We start from the raw sequence: 17,066 nt of genomic DNA on the forward strand, positions 1-17,066 counted from the left end.
AAAAAAACAATGATAATAATATCAAAACCACAAAATAGCAACACTTCAATGATTCAACAGAAATATGGAGGTTAGCTTCTAATTACTGCGTCACAGGTTAGGAAGAGGAGCGCCTCCGAGGGTATAATTTGTGAAAATCTACTAGAACACTTCCTAATAGAATCGGATATAAACATGGAGTGCCACTCTTTTGCAAGAAGTGTCACTACTAGGCCATTTTTGCTGATGTACTCGGACGAGTACAGTGGGACCAAATGGGTTAATGTGGCTTACCTATCTTTTTAAAAAAGTCCTGTATCCTCTTATATTCTAAATCTTTTTCAACTTTATTTTTGAGTTTTTCAATTGCTCGTAACATTTCGATTTCTTTCTCCAACAAAAGATAGAGTTCTGCAATTTTAGAAGCTCCACAATGCAAAGAAGTAATTCTTGCTATTTCAGATTTCTTCCATTTGTTGACCTAAAAAACACCGCTTTTCAAATGATTCTACATGACAAGTCAGAGATGCCATAACGCAATTTTATAGAAGGTGATCAATTTAAACTGTTGTCAAAAAAGTTAATTAATTGTTTCTAATGGGAGCGGCCTCACAACATGGACTTAAATTCAATTAAATCTTAAAATTGTCATAACTTTGGTTTCCGAAACGCTAGAGGCTTCTTTCTGAGCTTAAATTAAAGGTATTTTTTCTACTTTCATAATTCACGATGTATGAAAGGGCGGAATAGCCCCTGGTTTGGCGGGAAAGGTCAATAGGGTAAGGTATATTAGCTCAAAAATGTATCAAAATTCGCGATATTGAGATGTTCAGATGAGGGATTTAAAAGCAAATAAGCAAACAAATTCCTTTGGGAGCTTGTAACATAATATGTAAAAAACTACCTCTAAAAACAATTTTGTGCAATTCGGAGTTATCAGAAAAAAGTTCCACCTCTTTGAAAATGCGAAAAAAGCGTTTTTTATAAAAAGGGCGTTTTCAAACGTCCGTAGCTCTAAAGTTGTGAAGCAGGAAAAACCTTTACATGACAAAGTTGTAGATCTTTTCGAGATCTTTCGATTCGTTACCATTTTTGGTAAAAAGTAGGCTTACTTTAATTTTTGACAAAAAGGCTCCTTGATATTTGATAAGTTGAAAAAATTCTCATGAATAGTAGGCATCAGGAGCTAAGTAGGCATGAAATTTTCTAAATCATTTTTGGTGAAGACGGAGAGAAAAATATTTAGGGCTACTTTTGGGCTTTTAAGGCTCACAGAAGGGGCCCCTACTAATATTTAGGGAAAATCGGTACACAATTCTCGCCCCCACAAAAGTAGAAAAAATAGTAAAAATATTGCTTCATTCTTTCGTAATGCTGTCGCCATTTTGAAAATTTACGGCAGAATCGCACCAAAATATAGGAACATAATGAGTTGTTACGCGTGAGTGACTTTACTAATTTGATTTTTAGGCACTCATATTTATCTTGAATTGACAAATTCTATTTACTATTTAAACTTGGTTCAGAACCTATGCATTCTCTGATGAACCTTTAATAACAGGCGAAATCGTCAATAAGCGTGCTAGTTGTGCTCTATGAACTAAGTAAAAATTAAGACAGTTTTGGCTTCGCATTGCGACTGAATAAAAATGGTTTTTTTTTAATTTAATTTGATGGCTTTGGTAAAGACCAATTAGCCAGACAATTTTTACATCTAAGTATAATATTACATAACTAGAATAGAATAAAAATGGTATACATTTTTATTTTCTATTAGTATTACTCCTATTGAGTAACATAGGTCTATTTTCCGTTGGAATTTACCACGCTAAACAGACGGGGTTGTAAATTGTAGAACTCCTGCGTATCTTCTTTGCTTCAGCATTCATCTGACTTGCCATTTTTAGAAGCCGTGGAGGTGTTACCAGGAAAATGTTCCAATAAGTTTTCAGTTTAATATTATTTTAAATATTTTATTAAGTTGAAAGTTTTGACTTTACTTTGATCTTTCTTTCTTTCTTTGATCAAAAGACTTACTTCATATATTTTATTTACAGCACTAACTTTACAAAAACAATATCCGCTTAACACTTAATTTATTACGACAATAGATAAGTATCTAATTTATATTACAAAATTAACTGTTCAAAAATACCGGCAAAACATACGAAAACACGGCTTTATTAGACTGTCCCAAACATACATTTTTGCATACTAAAATAAATACTTCTCGAATATTCAAGAAACAAACAACCTTTTTCTACGGGTTAAGAATTATTTACATCAGAACAGGTAAATCGAACAATTCGAAAACCCTAGAATCGGAAGATAATTTTCTAGAATACAAAAAAAAATTAATATTTACACAGACAGGTAATAAATCATCACCAAAGCGTCTAAAAAGGATGTTAACAGGTAATAAAAAAGGTTGGATTACAATATTCGAATTATAATAAATAGGCCGGAATCTTCGACGGTCTAAGAGCATCTAATAGCGTCACAAGTTATATAATATACATATATATATATATATATATATATATATATATATATATATATATATATATATCAAACAAATGAAATAGAGAATGTGGAAAAATCCCCTTACGAACAATTCACACATCCACCATTTCAGGTTGGGAAAAATTTCTTGAATAGAATCAAAGATCCAAACACCTGTTCTTAGAAATGTGTTTCGCCCTCTTCAACCTCTCTGGGCTTATCAATAAAGATGAGAGGTTGAATATCTTTAGACACATTCCATCAAAAAACAACATTCGAGACCCAGACATAACAGGAGCGTATATCTACGCCGCATAATCTGACCATGACAGCCTCACGTTTTAATTCCCTAATTACTATAAGTAAAATATATGTTTGAAAAACAAAAAAACAAAAGATGTAAATCTTTGAAACACACTCAGTGATCAAAAGATCTAAGTTATTGGTTTACCGACCAAACGTAACTAAATCAAACAAATGAAATAGAGAATGTGGAAAAATCCCCTTACGAACAATTCACACATCCACCATTTCAGGTTGGGAAAAATTGGAAAAATTTCAGGTTGGATGTGTGAATTGTTCGTAAGGGGATTTTTCCACATTCTCTATCTCATTTGTTTGATTTAGTTACGTTTGGTCGGTAAACCAATAACTTAGATCTTTTGATCACTGAGTGTGTTTCAAAGATTTACATCTTTTGTTTTTTTGTTTTTCAAACATATATTTTACTTATAGTAATTAGGGAATTAAAACGTGAGGCTGTCATGGTCAGATTATGCGGCGTAGATATACGCTCCTGCTATGTCTGGGTCTCTAATGTTGTTTTTTGATGGAATGTGTCTAAAGATATTCAACCTCTCATCTTTATTGATAAGCCCAGAGAGGTTGAAGAGGGCGAAACACATTTCTAAGAACAGGTGTTTGGATCTTTGATTCTATTCAAGAAATTTTTCCCAACCTGAAATGGTGGATGTGTGAATTGTTCGTAAGAGGATTTTTCCACATTCTCTATTTCATTTGTTTGATTTAGTTACGTTTGGTCGGTAAACCAATAACTTAGATCTTTTGATCACTGAGTGTGTTTCAAAGATTTACATCTTTTGTTTTATATATATATATATATATATATATATATATATATATATATATATATATATATATATATATATATATCGTTGGCAGATATCGGTAAAAGAAATGAATTCAACAAAAAATGTATTGATTTAAAGGTTGATTATGGTTGACAAATTAGTTGAGGAGGAGGGATTTTAAGACGCACACTGCATGTTTATATATTTGAATTCAAACATTACAAGTACGGTTACCTCTCAATTGATACTGTTTTTTAAATTAGTTAAAAATGTATAGTTGCTTACCATTGCATAGAGCATGGCGAAATCTGACATGGTCAGAGGAAAAACTTTGCTAACCAAATCGTGCCGCCTTCTTTCTTCGTCTTCGACTCGTTCCCTTGCATCTGCTTCTAGTTCTAGCTGCAGCCGTTTATGGTATTCTCTGCTCAATTCTTTAAGAGCTTGGCTCATTTTCCAAGCACGAAAATACCTAAAAATATTTTTTAGGTTAAAGTTTTAGGTATGACTAAAATTGTTAGTCAAAGTTAAAATCTTTAAGAATCAAAAAGTCTTTAGGATTTGAATTAGGGATATTTTTCTTTCGTTCCAGTCAATTTTAAAACCTCTTTCTTTTCCATTATTAAGTTGTAAAAACTAAAACAGTCCATTTTTAGATTGTAGATAACCTGCAATATTGCAGAAAGAGTATCCAATCCGATCTTATTTCTTTTCTACGTCCTGTTAGCAAGCGAAAAGATTCTTTCAGTATTACTATTATGGGCAGGGATCGTAAACATATAGTGGCATATCGTCGGTTTACTGCCAAAACCAACTAACTCCACTTTTTAAAGTTTTGAGGAATCGACGTTTTAAACTTTAATTTGAAATGAAAAATCGTTTGAGTTTAAAAATGATTTAATGACTGAAAAATATTAAAGTAAATAACATTATAAACGAAACATTTTGTTAAAAAATTATAAAAATGAAGTAAAAGTTAAAAAAAGTACAAAAAACATTTTTTTTTTCGGCACTTGTCGGGTTTTGGCTGTACAAAGTTGTCAACTTCTAGGTAACTTTGAACATCACTGTCCTCCAAATCAGGCACTTGTCTTGTTTTGGCAGAACTAGAATATTGTAAATGATAAAATACTAAAAAACTCTAACAAGAAGTAAAACCACTTCTATGTAAATTGGTATATTTATTAAAACTTAAAAATCCCAATGGATTGAATAAAATATGTCCAATTCAGAACGTTTTCAGACCTATCGGTCCATCATCAGTGAATCTACAATAAAATAAGTAATCCCACTATTAGAATTGAAAGATGGTTGAAATTTTTTAAAAAGCTAAAAATGTGGTTAGATTACTTACGTGCATACTTGCTAAATAGCCCCAGAACCAAACAATGGTTGAATTTAAAATTCAATTTACATTATTTAAAAATAATATTCAACAGGCTAAACGCCGATGTTACAGGATATTGCCTATGGGAACATGGTGAAACCCTACCAAAACCTCAATCAACCATCTTAGGCCAACTTTGACTATAAAGTGACACTAGTGTGTATGGAACTGTTTGAAGTGACATTGACAGTAGAGAAAAAAAGGTAGTCGATTTTAAAGTTAATTAACCAAAAGGTCATGACCCAGAACAAATGATAAAAATTTTAATATCTGAAAATGTCTAACATTTTAAATCTATTGGTTATTGAAAAGAACTTGTGATATACAAAATTAATTTAGAATATAAGATTATTTATATTGACTGTATACCATAACATTAGATTGATCAAATTGATAGAAAGAAAGTTGAGCTGCTGTCAGTAATGATAAAAAGATAAAAATAGATGAAGGTGAGAGAAGAGAAAGAATCAGTATTAGTTGGAATGTTATTGTACAAAATAAATAAATTGGTAGGCAATTTAATCTAGTCTATATTGTATTGGTGGTTGTATATGTAAAAGGAAAATATTGTTATTTAAAAAATAAATGCAAATTTTTGTAAATAATGGATTTGAGTTAGGATACAGTCAAATAATTAAAAGTGTGTAATATGTGAATGAAAAAGAATTGTAATTCTTATGAGATGTTTTATTTTTTAATTTTCTTTCAAAAGTTTTGAGAGAATTCTTGTGACAAAGTGAGGGTATGTGAAGTTAGAGATAAAGAAAAGTATGATTATAGCTGTTAAGTCCAGTTGATACACGAATGAAATTAAAATGAAAATAATATTGAAAGTGTACTGAATAAAATAAAACCAAAGTAAGAAAAAGAATATTGATATAATTTAATTGTAATGATAATGGATCTGAATGTGAGAACTGAAATTAAGTGATGTGATGTTAGTTGGAGAGGTAAAAATTTTTTTTTCTTGGAAAAGTCAAAGACAATAAGTAGAGGGCTGTGGTGTAGGGTATAAAGACAAGAATTTTAAGGGAAAGAGAGGGATAAAGAAAAGATGAGGTGTGGAATTAAACTGAACGAAGTAATGAAATGAAAAAGAAGTAAAAAGATAGTAGGGTGAATTAATGAGGTGATGGTTAATAGGGTTCAGTAGTTAATAATGTTAGTCGGGTAAAGGAGTTTGAAACAGTGAAGGATAGAGGAAATTTTGAAAAATAAGGGAGGGAAAGTTGAAAGAGAAAGAATAGGATAAAAAGAGGAAGTTGAAAAATAGGAATTATGAGAATAATTGGCGGTGAATGGGGACAAAGTTGCGGTTAAGGGATGTTTGTCTATTGACACAGTTGGGACTCTTCTTCATGTCCTTGCCAATCTCCAAATCTTCGTATAAGTCTAAACGGAGTGTATTGTTTTGTTGAATATTGTGTATCAACTGGACTATACTGGATAAAATACTATTTTATTTAAACAGAGATGTGTAGACAACTGCACATATCTGTTTTTGGCTGAATAAAAGTGTCATTATTGGAATTAGTTGTTTTGAGACCCTTCTGTTTCCCACATTTAAAATCTGCTTTGAAGTGCCTGGTTTCATCAGTACATTCTTTGATAATTATTAAGTACAAAGGCGTACTTAACTCAGAATCGACAAAAAGTGGAGTTAGTTGGTTTTGGCAGTAAGCCGACGATATCTTCAAAAATTCATAGTGCTGTTCTGGCCTGGTATGCGTTTTAAAAAAACAAACCCATTTTTCGTTACACGCACCGTGTGGTCTTTTATCTTTAGCAGTCCATTCTTTATATTTTTCACTTACAAAATTCACTAATGGTGTCAGTTGATCAAATAGCAAAATATCATTTTTATGCCAATGCTTTTTTCATTGAAGTAACAAATAGTTTCTTCAATTTGTTGTCAACTGGGGATCTCCTTCATAGGGCAGTCAATGAGAGCAAGAACGTCCGAATTCTGTCCTACTGCATGGATTTTAATGAAATTTTAGGAATAGCCTGAAAGTATCTCCTTATTCAAAGTCTACCGTATGCCGATGTGAGCTTTTGTCTTGGGGGCGGTTCCCACCCCTTCTCGGGAGTGGAAAATTTTTTGGTTAAACAACTACGGAAGTTGCTAGAGAACCCAATTCTAAGCAAAAACTGTTCTTTAATTTTTTTTTCGAAAACTCAATACTTTTTGAGTTATTCGTGGTTGAAAATTGGCCATTTTCATTGAAATATAACACCTTTTCAAACGGTTTTTTGCGAATACCTTAAAAACAATGCATCTAATTAAAAAAATTATATAAAACATTTTTGTAGCTAATAAAAAAACAAAGAGATTCGTTCCTTCTTCAATCTTCTAGTTATAACACAAAAAGAGATATGGTAGGTAAAAAGAGTTTGTTTTTTGGTGCATGCTCAAAGCACTGTATTCAACTTGAAATAACAGAGAAACGGTCGATTTTATGTATATAATGCTACCAATACCTTTTATTGTGCTTGAAAAAAGCGAGATATGCTGCAAAAAATTGATGACTAACGAATTTTAAGAAAAAAATTGAGAAGTATATTTAACCCCTCACCCACAAGAATTTAAATGCATCGTTTTCCTTCTACAATACATTTTACTACAGTGTCATTTTTATGTTCAAAAAGTTGAGCGGGTTTAAAATGAATGGTTTTTGAAAAAAATAAGATCAAATTATACAGCGCATATTTAAATTTTCTTAAAAATCTTCTTTTTCTCCATGTAACTTGAAAATACTAAGAGATACTGTTATAAAAAAATAAAATCAAAACGTTTATCTAGAAGAAACCTTCATTTTTGTATGGCATCTTTTTTTGGCATCTCTTATCATTTTCGAGTTACATGGAGAAAAAGGAAGATTTTTAAGAAAATTTAAAAATGCGCTCAATAATTTGATCTTATTTTTTTCAAAAACCATTCATTTTAAACCCGCCCAACTTTTTAAACATAAAAAGAACACTATAGTAAAATGTATTGTAGAAGGAAGACGATGCATTTAAATTCATGTGATGAGGGGTTAAATATACTTCTCATTTTTTTCTTAAAATACGTTAGTCATCAAATTTTTTACAGTTTATCTCGCATAGTTTGAATGTAATCGACATTTAATATTGCTTATTTTAAAGGTCTTTTCAAGCACAATAAAAGTTATTGGTAGCATTATACACCTAAAATCAACCGTTTCTCTCTTATTTCAAGTTAAATACACTGATTTGAGCATGCACCAAGAAAACAAGTTTTTTCACTTGCCATATCTCTTTTTGTGTTATAACTAGAAGATTTATAAAGGAAAGAATCTCTTTGTTATTTTATAAGCTACAAAAATGTTTTATATAGTTTTTTTAGTTAGATGCATAGTTTTTAAGGTATTCGCAAAAAACCGTTTGAAAGGGTGTTATGTTTCAATGAAAATGGCCAATTTTCAACCAGGAATAACTCAAAAAGTTTGGAGTTTTCGAAAAAAAAAATATAGAACAGTTTTTGCTTAGTATTAGGTTCCCTAGCAACTTCCGTAGTTATTTAAGCAAAAAAATTTTCCACCCCCGAGAAGGGGTGGGAACCGCCCCCAAGACAAAAGCACACATCGGCATAGGGTAAACTTTGTTTCTTGGGCTATTCCCTACTTACTGTGAAAATATCACGTAAATCGGTATAGTAGGATAGAATTCGGAGCCACATACCCTCATTGACTGCCCTATTAATAGCATCCATTTAAACTTTGAGAAAGTAGATACACTCCGTGTTTCAAAATACTGTATGCAGGTTTCATAAAAATCATTAACTTTAGTTCTGAAGTTAATTTCGTCTTGTTGCATAATATCACCACGCTTAATAGTGTAGGAAACAGAGGTTGAACCTCGCAAAATGGTCACAAGTCCGGTTTTATTTTTTTTTTCTGGTATATCAAGGGGTGCTTATTATGAAACTAACTTTTTCTTAAAAAATTTCGCCCCGAAACCCCCCTTTTCATCCCTTTAAAGGGGGGTAATTTGTGGTTTTTGAGAAACGTAGCCCTTCCTGTACGTTTTACAAAAAATTGACGTAATAGTAAAATGAAGAGGACTATATTTCCTACTATTTATTTCCGGACAGCATATGTTTATCTCCCACCGTTTAACGGGGGTGGAGCCCCAAAGTTGACAAGTTTTTAAAAAAGATGTTTTAAAAAAATTATTTTTCCCTAACTGTAATGGAAATCAAGAAGAAACCCTGCGACAATTAATCACAAATAAGTCACTGATTTTTTGATATAGGTTTCATTTAAGGGCAATGGCCCATTTTTTAATTACAAGGTGTTGCATTTTAAAAAATCCCTTTTTATACCATCTGAACCGCTTATGCTAGAGTAAAAACACTTTCAGCGATTACCCATGTACAAGTATTGTTTACAAATTTGTATAATGCACCTCCATATTTCCCCGGAACCACCCAAAAAAAAGGAATTAATAAAGAAAATAATAATCAAAAATTGATTTTGGGCCACCACTGTGGCTTTAGGGTGCAAAGAAAGTAAAATATGCATACATCATAATGTGTAGTAGACAGTGTGTTCTTTTATTTTACATGAGTACGTTGTCAATCAAATGAATAGTTGACGAAAAAAAAAAACAAAAACTGGAGCCCGCCAAAGCATTTCTGAGGTTTACGGCGCCACTGTGCCGTAACGGATGCTTATACGAAAAAAATGCATAGGACCTTATTTGTAGAGAAAATAGTGGTCTTTAATTCTGTAAATGTTTTGTTTCAAAAAAATGCATAGGTAATGAGAAAATCGTAAAAACATGCTCGCCAAGGGATAGGGGTAGTTTCTGCAGTATATTTTCAAGGATACGGGTAGTTTCCGCAGGGATGTTGCAATAACCATATATATTTATGAAATACTCTTATTGATGGAGCATATGCCCATATGGGTCAAAAAGCAAAAAAAAATTTCAAACTCCCATTTTATTTATTTTTGGCTGCAGGGGTTGCATCAAGAACTCGCTTTTGGTGTCTATGCATGGGTAATAAGAACGTGCACAAAATGATATTATATGAAGCATTTTAATAAAGGCCATGGTGTGTGAAGGATTCCAAGAAAATCACTTTCTTTATTAATTCTTCTTTTTTTGGGTGGTTCTGGGGAAAAATTGGGGTGAATTAAACAAATTTGTAAATAACACCAGTACATGGATAATCGCTGAAAGTTTGTTCACTCTAGCAAAAGCGATTCAGACGGTATAAAAGGGGTTTTTTAAAATGTAACACACTGTAATTTAAAAATGGGCAATTGCCCTTAAATAAAACCTATACCAAAAAATCAGCCACTTATTTGTGATTAATTGCCTAGAGTTTCTTCTTGATTTCCATTACAGTTAGGGAAAAATAATTTTTTTACATCTTTTTTAAAAACTTGTCAACTTTTGGGCGCCACCCCCGCTAAACGGTGGGTGATAGACATTTGCGTCAGGAAATAAATAGCAGGAAATATAGTCCTCTTCATTTTACTATTAAGTAAATTTTTTGCAAAACGTACAGGAAGGGCTACGTTTCTCAAAAACCACAAATTACCCCCTTTAAAGGGATGAAAAGGGGGGTTTCGGGGCGACATTTTTTTAAGAAAAAAAGTTAGTCTCATAATAAGCACCCCTTGATTTACCAGAAAAAAAAATAAAACCGGACTTGTGTCCATTTTGTGAGGTTCAACCTTTGTTTCCTACACTATAAGAATATATTTTACATTAAACGATACGAACTGTTCCTCTGTTCTTCTGGTCAAAGCTGTGAGAGTAGATTTCAATACATGACAAAAGTGTAAATAGGGACCCAATGTAAATAGGGACATTTAGGCGTCCCGGAAGACATTTTCGGGACCCCGGGTACGATCGTTAAAAAACGGGACAATCCCGTTTTTACGGGACGTTTGGTCACCCTAACTTACACGGGCGTAAAATGGATGTTTTTTTAACTTTTAGTGCAACTTTACACATAAGTACAAAATGAATTTGTAGTTAGTACAAAATGAATTTGTAGTTTTTTTATAAAACAATGGAAGGACAACTATTAGAAAAACTTTAAAAGATAAGGAATAAAGGTTATTTTTAATGTTAGTGTTAGGATACAGTGAAAGAACCTACCTTTGAATGGTTCTCACTTTGCCTTCAACATCTAAGCGTTTCTCCCTTTCTTCTGCCGTTTCGTAAGCTCCCGCCGTAAGGATTTTATCCGTGACGCTTGGTATATATATTTGGGTATTGGTCATTTGAGTTGCATTGGCATAATCCATTTGTACCTTTCTGTTTCTTGTACTGTATGTCTGGGTGTCTCTGTGGTACTTCATACTAGGTGGAAAATACGGAGTAGGTGGCCCTGTCTGGGTATAACCATGTAGGTAGTGGACCCCTTTAGAAAAAATAAGATATTTTATATCTGTATACTGTGATACGGACCCGTGTTGAGCTGCCCCCCACCCCCACTTGCAAAAATTAAAAAACAAATAGCCCTGATTTATGAGCTTTAATATTCCGCAAATTAAAAATTTTGAGCTCGTTCCACTGAGCAGGAATTTAATATTTTAGTGGGGGGGGGGGCTGAGTCAGTTGAATTGCAATTTTCTGTCTATAGTGCAGTCACTGAAGGTAAAAATCAACTGTGACCTTCGATTTCGGTAAATCTCCATTCATTTTCACGAAAATTGGTGAGCGGATAGAGAATACCTCAAGAAACAAAATTAAAAATTTTTGGAGTATAAATTTTGATGCTATCAACTTTTTCTGGAGCTCATTTGATAGGTATTTCTAAGTACTTTGACAAGTATTTAGTAAGTGTTATAAAATACATATCTTTCCCGTTATTTAAGCTCGAATCCTTAGATTTGAATAGTCTCAGAAAAAACTATACATTTAATTACCTATAACTTACTTTATACAGGGTGTAACAAAAATACAGGTCATAAATTAAATCACATATTCTGGAACCAAAAATAGTTCGATTGAACCTAACTAACCTTAGTCCAAATGAGCACACAAAAAAAGTTACAGCCCTTTGAAGTTACAAGATAAAAATCGATTTTTTCCGATATATCGAAAACTATTAGAGATGTTTTAATGAAAATAGACACGTGGCATTCTTATGGCAGGAACATTTTAAAAATAAATTATAATTAAATTTGTGCATCTCATAAAAGTTTTATGGGGTTTTGTTCCCTTAAACCCCCCAAACTTTTTTGTACGTTCCAATTAAATTATTATTGTGGTACCATTAGTTAAACACAATGTTTTTAAAACTTTTTTGCTTCTTAGTACTTTTTGTAAAAGCTAGTTTTTATCGAGATATTTTGAATATTTGTTAAATCCACCACATATTTGTATACTATTAAGTACGATTGTAGAGACCTGGTAATAATATGAAATTTTTTTTATAAATTACAGTTTGAGGTATATTTTGAACCATATTAGAAAAAAAGCCACATCTCGATAAACGGTGCCTCATCGGAAAAATACTAAGAGGCAAAAAAGTTTTAACAACATCAGGTTTAACTAATGGTACCGCAATAATAGTTTAATTAGGACTTACACAAACATTTGGGGGTTTAAAGGCACAGAACCCCCATAAAATTTTTATGTAAACATATTAAAAAAGAAGCTGCATCTCGATTAAAACTGGTTTATCGAAAAAATATTAAGAGGCAGAAAAGTTTTAAAAACATTGTGTTTAACTAATGGTACCGCAATAATAATTTAATTGGAACGTACAAAAAAGTTTGGGGGGGTTTAAGGGAACAAAACCCCCATAACATTTTTATGGGGTGCAAAAATTTAACTATAATTTATTTTTAAAATGTTCCTGTCATAAAAATGCCAAGTGTCCATTTTCATTAAAAAATCTCTAATAGTTTTCGATATATCGGAAAAAATCGATTTTTATCGTATAACGTCAAAGGGCTGTAACCTTTTTTGTGTGCATATTTGTATTAAGGTAAGTTAGGTTCAATCAAACTATTTTTGGTCCCAGAATATGTGATTTAATTTATGACCTGTATTTTTGTTACACCCTGTATATACTTACCTATAATTAACATTAAAGGGTTTTTCAAGTAAGCAATTTATTATATTTTTATTAGCTTCAATTTTAGTGATGAAAACTTTTTTGTAAAAAGTTACAGTTTTTGAGTTATTTATGAAAAATCGCTTTAAAGCATGCATTTTCTTTCACAAAAATTAAAATATTTGATCTTTAATAACTCAAACAGTATTGATTTATTTTAATAACATTATATAACAAATTTTGCTTAGAATTTGTCCCTCCCTTGATTTGTGGGGTTATTTTTAATACAGTAATTTTCACCCCCGAGAAGGGGTGACATATACCCCCGGCTAAGTTGTTATTGTTAATTTTGTTTCTTGAGGTATCCTCTATCCGCTCACCAATTTTCGTGAAAATGAATGGAGATTTACCGAAATCGAAGGTCATAGTTGATTTTTACCTTCAGTGACTTCACTGTAGAAAGAAAATGGCAATTCAATGATTGAGATGCGTATATTTTGCGAGCTCATAAATTATTAAACGATATGTAGTCGCCAAATAATTAATTTAAATTATTTTAAGTACAACTCTCTCTTAAGCCGGGAATATGGGATGGTTTTCTTGCGAAGGGGCTGTAGCTCAATAATCGAAAGGCGCGTGATTTAAGAGTTTATCTTAGAATATAAGCTATACGACTTAAACTACTATTTACTTTTTTGTGAAAACTTACAGTTTTTCAGTGATTTACGAAAAACCGCTTCAAAACATGCATTTTTTTCACGCATTATTAAAATCTTTGATCTTTAATAACTTAAAAAGTATTGTCTTATTTTAATAACTTTATATAATCAATTTTGCTTATAATTTGTTCTTTTATTGATTTGTGCAGTTCTTTTTTATAAAATAATTTTCACCCCCGAGAAGGGGTGGTATCCACCCTCAGGGTAAAGGCACAAGGTGGTACCATGTCACCTTTGTTTCTTGACGTATCCTCTAACCACTGACCAATTTTCGTGAAAATCGATGAAGGTTCACCGAAATTGAAGGTAATCGTTGATTTTTACCTTCAGTGACTGCACTTTACAAAATAAATTGCAATTTACTGATCTAAACGCGCGTAATTTGGGTGCTTATAAATTATTAAATGATATGTAGTCGCCAAATAATTAATTTAATGCATTTTAAGTACAACTTTCTCTTAAGCCGGTAAGATAGGGTGGTGTTTTTGCGAAGGGGTTGTAGCTCAATAATCGAAATGCACGTGATTTAATAGTTTATTCTTAGAGTATATCAGCTATAGGAATTATATCCGCAATACGATATATTTTAAGTTTTCTCAGCATTTTTCTCTTAAGTTAAATCAATTAAAGGGTTGTTTGGGGGTGAAGGGGATGAGCTCAAAAATCGAAGCTATATAATTTCAAGAGCTCATAAATAGCTCGTAATTCTGCCGCAAAAATCGATTCAATATTCCTATTTTTAAGTAGTGGGGGGCTGACTCAGCCCCCCCCCCCCACTAAAATATTATTTTCCTGTTCAGTGGAACTGCTCAGTTCCTGCTCAGTGGAACGAGCTCAAAATTTTTAATTTGCGGAATATGAAAGCTCATAAATAGCTCATAAATCAGGGCTATTTGTTTTTTAATTTTTGCAAGTGGGAGGGGGGGGGCAGCTCAACACGGGTGTGATACGGAATATCAAGCGGAATGTCAGAAAATATTCTTTCAACATCGCAAAAGATACAATTGGCGCCTATTGTAATACATATATTGTTTTTTGTGCACTGTTTAAGTACTTTTTAACACGAAACTTTCATTTTTCAAGGGTTGGTAACCTATGTTTTTTAGAACACTTTAGAACTTATTTTATATTGTTTTTTTGATAGCTTAAAGTCGTTTTCATTTCCTATGTGATTTCAACGCTTTTTTATTAAACTTATTCCTGGTTGCACGAACAGATCTTAAGTTTAAGCCGTGCCTTAAGCTCAGCTTACTAAACATACGCGTCGTACCATTGAGTCTTCATATTGCACCATTGAGTCTAGATCAATTTTCAGCTTGCCACAATGGATTGCGAGGTGGATTGCATCTTAAACTTCGTCTCAGTTAAGACGTGCTTAAGCTGGAGCTTAAGATTTGCTGGTGCAACCAGGCATTAGTTCTTTTATTTTAAGTAATAGAATTGTTACTGATAAACAACTTTAATAAATTAAAGGACTCGTTCCTGTCCTTGAATCCGAGATAGCACTCCTCCAATTCCCACATTACTTGCATCCGTATCTAAGATTTTTCTTCTGACAGTGGATACCCTTATATTGACGCTGTAATTAATGCTTGGTTGCACCAACAGATCTTAAGCTCCAGCTTGGCTAAGCTAAGCTTATACTTTAATACTAGAGCCGCACTAGCATCTAATACCGTTAATTATCGCATTATTTTCATTAGAAATATGTCAAATACTTTGATTTACTTTTATTTTTAAGCTTAAGGTACATCTTAAGCTTAATATCTGTTGGTGCAACCAGGCATTAATACTTCAAAGCAGTTTGACAGTCTTCATTCCAGCAATAATCCTTGCTTTCTCTGTAAGTTGCGTTAAGGCTTAGTGATATCTACAAACGTCTTAATGAACCTCCGATAGTAGGTACATATCGCCAGAAAACTTCTGACTTGATGTTTGTCATTCCTTAATGGAATCGATTTTTTTCTTTATCCACGCCCACTACTTCTTTGCTGACTATATGACCTAGATAATTGACTTTACTTTGAAATAGAGCACTTCTTAAGGTTTAACATCAATTGGGCAGCTGTCAGTCGTCTAAATTGTTCAGATGGTCTTCAAAACTCTCCCCTAAAACGATTATGTTGTCTAAATACACCAGGCATGTTTTTCAAGAATCCCCTCAATGCATTTACCATAAACCTCTCAAATATCGCAGCATCATTACAGACCAAATGGCATAACGTTGAATTGCTACAATCTAAATCCTGTTGTGGAGGCTGTCTCCTACTTATCCACTGGGTCCATTTCTACCTGCTAATAGCCAGACTTTAAGTCCAACAAAGGAAACAATTTCCTTCCAGCCAATGTATCCAACGTGTCTTCGATCCTAGGCAGAAGATAACTATCTTTCTTGGTAACATTGTTCAACAAACGGTAGTCCACACAGAACCTCGTAGTTCCGTCTTTTTCGTCAAGCTGTTTGACGAATTGGTTTAGAATGACCAGTATTAATTTTATGTTTGACAACGGTCTTCCCGCCTGTGCTCCTTTCGGTACGAAAATTTCACAACACCACCGATGAAATTCCCTGAATTTCCTTTTCTCCACTTGCCTGCAACTGCAAGACTGGCCTGCAACTGCAACCATTTGGTCGAAATTGTCGTTGGAATTATCTGATGTTGTCGTCTGACGGATTATGGACGTCACGGGTACACAAGTTCCTACTTTTGTCTCTTTCTTGATGGTCATTGGGTAGTTATTGCCCTTCATCAGTCTTACAGGAATTTCTTTAGCAGAAGTAACCAATTCGTTTACGATTATGATTCGTCGGCTAACCTCCTCGTCGTCGTTGCAAGGCTCCTTCATAACAGATGTTCCTTTTTCCACAATTTTCTGCAACCGCGCTACTATTTTTGACCCTTCGCTTCGTTATCGATCATTCGGTATCTGTACACTAAACAGATACGAAGTGAATACGTTCGATAACGAAGCGAAGGGTCAAAAATCGAGATCCTGGTCGCTACGATATCCACCAACAATGTATACATTTTACCATTTATTTCACCCATCTACATAATGTGCACTATCTTCTCGCCATTTCAAAGACGCTATTAGTAACAGATGGCCTTTGGAGAAGTTCCTGGTAGAAGCTGCCTCCCTAGTTCCTATCCGTTCTAGTATTTCCTGTTGGCTAGTTTCTTGATTTGTGTTCCTTCTTAAACTTCATGCGTATCCACTTTCACCGCAACTACAGCAATTGGTCCTTCTTTTCTTCGCATGCACTTTTCTTGGATGTAATACTTTTCATTATATTAACAATCTGGTCCAGTTTCTTTTCATCTTTTCATCTTTTTTTTTAC

General features: G+C 33.0%; 2 protein-coding genes across 5 annotated transcripts in view; one reads left to right on the plus strand and one right to left on the minus strand.

Moving 5' to 3' along the window:
• LOC114334652 (kelch-like protein 26) overlaps nucleotides 1–17,066 on the plus strand; it is a 297,957-nt gene that overhangs the window by 142,804 nt on the left and 138,087 nt on the right. The window lies entirely within an intron of this gene.
• LOC114334651 (IQ and ubiquitin-like domain-containing protein) overlaps nucleotides 1–17,066 on the minus strand; it is a 57,682-nt gene that overhangs the window by 22,208 nt on the left and 18,408 nt on the right. For both annotated transcript variants that reach the window (XM_028284741.2, XM_028284742.2), the window contains exons 4-6: nucleotides 11,098–11,362; nucleotides 3,858–4,044; nucleotides 274–460 (exon numbers count right to left, since the gene is read on the minus strand). In XM_028284741.2, the coding sequence (XP_028140542.2) occupies nucleotides 274–460; nucleotides 3,858–4,044; nucleotides 11,098–11,362 (639 nt within the window). The remainder of the gene's footprint in view (nucleotides 1–273; nucleotides 461–3,857; nucleotides 4,045–11,097; nucleotides 11,363–17,066) is intronic.

Source organism: Diabrotica virgifera, chromosome 7 (genome assembly GCF_917563875.1).
Source record: "Diabrotica virgifera virgifera chromosome 7, PGI_DIABVI_V3a".
In the NCBI taxonomy this organism is placed as follows: Eukaryota; Metazoa; Arthropoda; class Insecta; order Coleoptera; family Chrysomelidae; genus Diabrotica; species Diabrotica virgifera.